At 50.5% G+C, this 6,726-nt stretch overlaps 1 protein-coding gene across 3 annotated transcripts in view; it reads right to left on the bottom strand.

Moving 5' to 3' along the window:
- Nucleotides 1-1,725: 1,725 nt before the first annotated feature.
- FBXO17 (F-box protein 17) overlaps nucleotides 1,726-6,726 on the bottom strand; it is a 31,102-nt gene continuing 26,101 nt past the window's right edge. For all 3 annotated transcript variants that reach the window (XM_027515885.1, XM_027515886.1, XM_027515884.1), the window contains 3 exons: nucleotides 4,937-5,032; nucleotides 4,272-4,407; nucleotides 1,726-2,161 (listed from right to left, as the gene is read on the bottom strand). In XM_027515885.1, coding sequence (XP_027371686.1) covers nucleotides 2,018-2,161; nucleotides 4,272-4,407; nucleotides 4,937-5,032 — 376 coding nt within the window. In that variant the 3' untranslated portion in view covers nucleotides 1,726-2,017. The remainder of the gene's footprint in view (nucleotides 2,162-4,271; nucleotides 4,408-4,936; nucleotides 5,033-6,726) is intronic.

Below are 6,726 nucleotides of genomic sequence, written 5' to 3'. Positions count from 1 at the left end.
TAGCACGTGCAGTGACCGCTGTTACAAGCTTTGGAATCAGGTGGGCAGCGCTGAGGTCCAGTTCCCCTTCCTTCAGGCCAAGGGCCTGGACATGAAAGCCCTCCTGTCAAGCTTCCTCATCTGAAAAGTGCCAGTAATTGTAACATTGGCAGCAAAAGGGTGTTGCTGGGATTGGTTGGCGTGCATGGCTCTGCTCAGACACACACACCTGTGTTCAAATCCTACCTCCTCTGCCTCTTCCTTGCTCTGTGACTCTGGGTATATTTGTTCCCCACTCTGGCTCCATTTCCATGGCACTGAGAGTGATGCGGACCTCACCTGATCATGTGCTTGGCCAGGTTAGAGTTTTTTTTTCTCTGTTTTTTGGCCACACCACGCTGCATGTGGGATCTTAATTCTTCTACCAAGGATTGAACTCTCTCCCCTTGGACTGGAAGTGCAGCGTTTTGCCCACTGCACCACTGGGGAAGTACCGTGGTTTTAAGATTTGGGAGCTGAGCATATATCATTGGGCTCTGGAGCCCAACGTCTGGTTCAAGTCTGGCTTCCCCTACTTCCTGGCCAGGTGACCCTGGGCAGGCCTTTTAAACTCTGAACCTGTTTCCTTCTGGACCAAATGGCAGTGACAATGGGGTACCTCCCTGAGAACTGCTGGGAGAACAGCTGAGAACAGGCAGGGGAGCTGTTGGCTGAGTCCTGGTGACCCATCTGTGTTCTCGAAACTCACCCACTTCTTGCATGGCACTTAGCACCCCGAGGTTCTCACTATTGGAAATAACCCACATGGCCTTTTAGGGTCAGAGCTGGGGGCAGACAAGCACATCAGTTACAGATAAAATCCCCCATCAGCTCACACTCTGCACCAATTTTTTATTAAGCTGGCTTGTCAGCTGCACTCAGCTAGGGAAACTGGGAGACATCAGGGGAGCCTTGCTCCCGGAGTCCTTCTCCAAGTGGGCTCAGGTGTGGAGAAAAGGAGGCTGTCGTCTTGGCAGAAGGAGAGGCTGCCCGACACAGGGCCAGGAGGTGGGGGTAGAGGATACAGTTTGGGGGTCAGTGCAGACTGGGCCTTAGGAATTCTGAAAGAAATGGCACCTGTATGGCTCAGAGGAGAGGAGCTGTTGGGTGTGGTGCTGGAGGAGCTTGCATGGGCCCCACTACTGAGTCCCAGAGATTACCCCAAAGGAGAGGATGGGTTCCCTTTGAGGCCCCTGTTGGTCCCCCCGAGGACAACTCTGCTCCCTGCCAGCAATTGCCTTAACCCCAAAATACGCTGACAAGAGTCCTTGTCCAGGATTGTTAGCAGCATTCCTCTATTTTTAACCTGGGTTTGGCCTTTGCTTTTTGACTCAGTGGGTTCGATCCCTGGGTTGGGAAGATCCTCTGGAGAAGGGAATGGCAATCCACTCCAGTATTCTTACCTGGAGAATCCTATGGACGGAGAAGCCTGGTGGGCTACAGTCCATGGGGTCACAAAGACTTGGACACGACTGAGCAACTAACACATCAACTGATGGGATTTCCCTGGTGGCTCCGTCACTAAAGAATCCACCTGCCAGTGCAGGAGATGTGGGTTTGATCCCTGGGTCAGGAAGATGGCCTGGAGAAGGAAATGGCAATCCACTCCAGTATTCTTGCCTGGGAAATCCCATAGACAGAGGAGCCTGGTGGGCTACAGTCCAAGGGGTCACAAGAATTGGACACGACTTGGTGACTAAACCAGCATCAACTGATCAGCACACGTGAGAAAGAAATTTACAAGTACAGTACAGGTCTCTGAGTTACTCTTTGACACTGCCCTGGGGAAGCAAGTGACCAGCCCGTTGGATCCCTGGTTTCTTGGTTGAAGCAGCAGCAAGTGGGGTTCACTGGAAGAGTGCCGGGAACAGGCCACACAGGACCTCCCCAGACCCTTCCACAGGCATCCTCTGGCTCCTGGCTGCAAAAGCCGCCCTTGATTGACGTTAGTGTCCGGCAGATGGCAGTCTGTCCTGGAAGGCTGGGTCAGGCTGGTTAGCTAGGACAGGCGGATCCTGACCCTCACACTGGAGTGGGTCACAAGGGTGCCGTAGTGCCCCACCCAGGAACGCGTGTCTCTTCCATACTGCTCAAAAGACACGTAGCGGATACCCTTGCCAAAGTTGGTAAAGACGTGGGAGACCTGCGCAGGGAAGGAGAGGGAGGGAGTGAGGCTCCAGGGGCTCCTCTTCCTCCGCCTCCTTGACATATCGTCTCCATCACCTGACCCTGCTCCAGGCACTGGGGATATCGCAATGAAGAAAGCAGCCCAAAGAGCTCATCCTGGGACTTCCTTCTAGTCCAGTGGTTAAGAATCTGCCTGCCAAGGCAGAGGACATAGGTTCGAGCCCAGGTCTGGGAAGATCCCACATGCCCTGGAGCAACTAAGCCCGTGTGCTGCTGCTCCTGCTGAACCCACAAACCCTAAAGCCTGTGCTCTGCAGCAAAAGAAGCCACCGCTGTGAGAAGTCTATGCACTGTAACTGGAGAGTAACCCCTGCTCGCTGTAACTAGAGAACAGCCTTCATGCAGCAATGAAGACCCATTGCTGCCAAAAATAAATAAATAAATCTTTTCCTGGTGAAGCTGAGAGTCTAGATTCTGACACTGAAGACAGAGGGGGGGAAAGGGTGGAGGAAATTCTGCAAGTGGGTGGGGTTGTAATATGAGTAAGCAAGGGCTGCGCTGAGATGACATTTGAGCAGAGACCTAGTGGAGGTGGGGATCTGGAGGAAGAGTGGTCCAGACAGAGGAACAGTGCAAAAGCCCTGAGGTGGCCGCGTGCCGCAAGCAGAGTGAGGGAAGTAGGAAAGGGTGTCAAGGAGGCAGTGGGCAGAGCACGTGGGGCATTTGAGATGGGCCCCAGAAGAACTTCGGCTTCTGGCTTTTAATTTTTTGAGGCTATGCCACTGGGCTTGTGGGATCTTAGTTCCCCTACCAGGGATGGAACTTATGCCTCCTGTAGTGGAAGCACAGAGTCTTAACCACAGGGAAGTCCCTTGCTTCTGGCTTTTTTGGTAATTTTTTAAATTGAGCTGAAATTCAAATTCACCTAACATACCATTTAAGACTACAATTCAGTGTATTATTTATTTATTTTTTTTGCACATTTGTAATATTATGCAACCATCAGCACTATCTAAATCTGGAACATTTCATCACCCTAGGAAAAAACCTCAAATCCATTAGCTGTCATTTCCAATTCCTCCCTCCCTCTGTCCTCTGGCAACCACTAATCTATCTGCTTTTTGTTTCTATGTTGTTCAGTCACTAAGTCATGTCTGACTCTTTGCAACCCCATGGATTGCAGCATGTCAGGCTTTCCTGTCCTTAACTATCTCCTGGAGTTCGTTGAACTCATGTCCATTGACTTGGTGATGCCATCCAACCCTCTCATCCTTTGTCGCCCCTTTCTCCTCCTGCCCTCAGTCTTTCCCAGCATCAGTCTTTTCCAGTGAGTTGGCTCTTTGCATGTGTCTCTAGGGCTTTGCTTATTCTGGAAATTTCATATAAATGTTATCATACAATATGTGGCCTCTTTCATTTAGCACAATGTTTTCATGGGTCACCCATGTTGAGGTGTGAATCTGTACTTCACTCCTTTTTATAACTGCATGATAGGATATTGGCTTTTGTTCTGAGATGTAGCCTTGGGACGGTTACAGGCAGGTGAAATCTGTGGTCTGATTTTTTTTTTTTTTATTCACTTTTTAATAGCTTTCTAGATGCTGAGTCTGTGTGTTGGGTTGGGATTGGAGGGAGAAGATCAGGAATTGAACCAGAAGACCAAAGGTTACTTTGATAAGTGAGGTATGATGACCATGACAGCTTAGGCTCAGGAGCCACTGTGGCTTTGAATCAAGCCCTGCATGCTTTAGGGTGAGTTTGGGTGTCACTTCCGTCCCTCAGTTTCCCCAACTCTAGAATGGGGAAGGAGCAAGGATTTTGGTTCACCACATGCATTCCAGCAAGGATTTTGGTTCACCACTGCATTCCGAGCAACTACAGCAGTGCCCGGTACACAGTAGGTGCTCAATAAATGTCTATTGAATAACTAGGTCATTGTGCTAATGAAATAAATTAATGGGTAAAACTTTTGGACAGGCCTGTAATAAGGGCTTAATAATTGTTAGCTGTTGTTATTATAGATACAGATGGTGGTGCTGAGAGCTGAGAACTGAATTTGAGCAGGGTGAGAAGTGGATGTGCCCCTGGACAGGTCAAGGGTGGTGTGGAAGGCGGTCTGGACCCACCTGTCGGCAGCCTCTTTCAGTCCACTGAAGGACCGGGTTGGGTGAGGCCGAGAACTTGACCACTTCATTTTCATACACGTCCAGGAGGCGGACCCGAAGCCGGTAGATGCAGCCGCAGTTCTCCCGGGCACCCCACCTGCCAAGTGGTGGTGAGCCTTCACGTCTCCGCTACCCACTTAGGTCTCTGGCCTCCAGGAACTTTGATGATGCCAGGCCTGGGAACCTAGGGGGAGGAGCCTAGGTGCCCCTGAGGGGGAGCCAGAGCCTGGAGGAGGAGCCTGGGTGTTCCTGGGGTGGGGCCAGAGTTTGGGGCAGGAGCCTGGGTGTTCCGGGGTGGAGCCAAAACTTGGGGGAGGAGCCTGGGTGTTCTTGAAGAGGGGCCAGAGTCTGGGGGAGGAGTCTGAGTGTTCTTGGGGTGGAGCCAGAGCTGGGGGAGGAGCCTGGATGTTCCTAGGGTGGAGCCAGAGCCTGGGCTCGCTAAAGGTCCGTCCCTGCCTGGCTCTGCTACTATGAGAGCATAGCTTCCCTTCTTTCAGCCTCACTATGAAGGGGACACAGTAGCAGTGCCAGCCCATGGGAGTGACAGGGTGTGAAATGAGCCCCTTCTTTAGACCTACCACCTCCACCGGGGTGGCGGTGCGGGCAGGTTGCCACTCTTTACTCACCAGTCGGCCACACAGATCTCGATTTGGGCGCTGTCGAGCAGCTCCTGCCACACCCCTTCCATCACCAAGTCCACAAGCTGCCTCTTAAAGCACCATCTAGGAAGAGGGGGATAATGCGGGGTGGAGGGCCAAGAGTTCCATCATTTAAATCACAGCCCAGAAATCACCTCCTCCTGGAAGCCTCCCCTGACTATCCTGTCTGAAGCGGCCCCTTAGGGCTGCTCTACCAGACAAGACGTATAATGGGCTGTGGGCATCCCTGTTGGCCTCTCAGATTCCCCTCCATCATTCACTCCGCTGTGGCACCAGGAGGCTGGACCGTATGCAGGCTTGCCCCTTATATTTGTGGGGACCAGAACATGAATGCAAATAGAGGCACACCATAGTAGACATCTGAGCGAGAGTTCTGAGGTCTCCTCACGATCCAAGAGGCCCCCCGTCTAAGATTGTGTTGCCTGTATGGAAGGGTCTCCCTTCCCCTCTACTTCCTGTTGGGTCAGTCAGTGGGAAGCTTTAGCAGCAGATAGAAGGGAGAAGGCCATGGCACCCCACTCCAGTACTTATGCCTGGAAAATCTCATGGCTGGAGAAGCCTGGTAGGCTGCAGTGCATGGGGTCACTAGAGTCGGACAAGACTGAGCGATTTCACTTTCACTTTTCACTTTCATGCATTGGAGAAGGAAATGGCAACCCACTCCAGTGTTCTTGCCTGGAGAATCCCAGGGACGGGGAAGCCTGGTGGGCCGCCGTCTATGGGGTTGCAAAGAGTCGGACACGACTGAAGCGACTTAGCAGCAGCAGCAGCAGCAGCAGAAGGGAGAAGAGAGTGGAATCAGGGTATTTATCCTCCTGGCTCCCTCCCAAGGGATCATAGTGGGACTTTGTGTCTCTCCAAGAAAGGACCCTCTCCACAGTGCCCTCTCCTCCCAGCTTTCTCTGTCATCATGTTTCAATAACTGTTTTCTCCCTTACCCCTGCCAGGCCTAGGGGTAATAACGTCCCTCCCCCTAGCCTAGGGTCCTGCAGTATCTCTTGTGTTCTGCCTGTACCTTTGTAAATAGTCCTTCTTGAATTTCAATGTGCCATAATAACAGAAATAGTGATTTATCATGAGAACTGATAAACTGACCAGAACAGAGTGCTCAAGGACACATCTAGCTATGTATGGGAACTTCATAAATGATGGAGGTGGCGCTGACATTCCATGGTAAAAGGAAGGATTCTTTAGTACATGGTGTTGGGAAAACTGGCTCAGTATATAGAGGGAAAAACAAAAAACTGGATCCTTACCGAACATCACATTCAAAGGTGGATTAAAGATCTAAATATAAAAGATAAAACTATGAGGTTACTAGAAAAGAGTAGAAGTGAACACTGTTAGGATCTAAGGGGAGGGAAGGATTTTTTAAACAAAATTTCAAAAACAAATTCTAAAGCAAAAAGATGAATTTGATCATATGAAAATAACAAAGAATACCATGGACACACTTAATTCATATGGTAGAGTGGGAGATTTCTGTAATGTCCAGGATGGACAAACAACTGACATCTAGAATATATAGGAATTCTTGTGTATCAACGAGAATAAGACATCAACCTTAATAAAAATATGAACAGGCAGGGACTTCCCTGGTGGTCCAGTGGCTAAGACTCCATGCTCCCAGTGCAGGGGGCCTGGGTTCCATCCCTGGTCAGGGAACTAGATCCCACATGCTGCAACTGAGAGTTTGTATGCCGCAACTAAGACCTGATGCAGCCAAATAAATAAACTAAGTGGTAAAAATAGGAACA

Source organism: Bos indicus x Bos taurus, chromosome 18 (assembly GCF_003369695.1).
Source record: "Bos indicus x Bos taurus breed Angus x Brahman F1 hybrid chromosome 18, Bos_hybrid_MaternalHap_v2.0, whole genome shotgun sequence".
In the NCBI taxonomy this organism is placed as follows: domain Eukaryota; kingdom Metazoa; phylum Chordata; class Mammalia; order Artiodactyla; family Bovidae; genus Bos; species Bos indicus x Bos taurus.
Note: the sequence above shows the minus strand (reverse complement) of the source record. Positions and strands in the feature narration are given on the sequence as shown.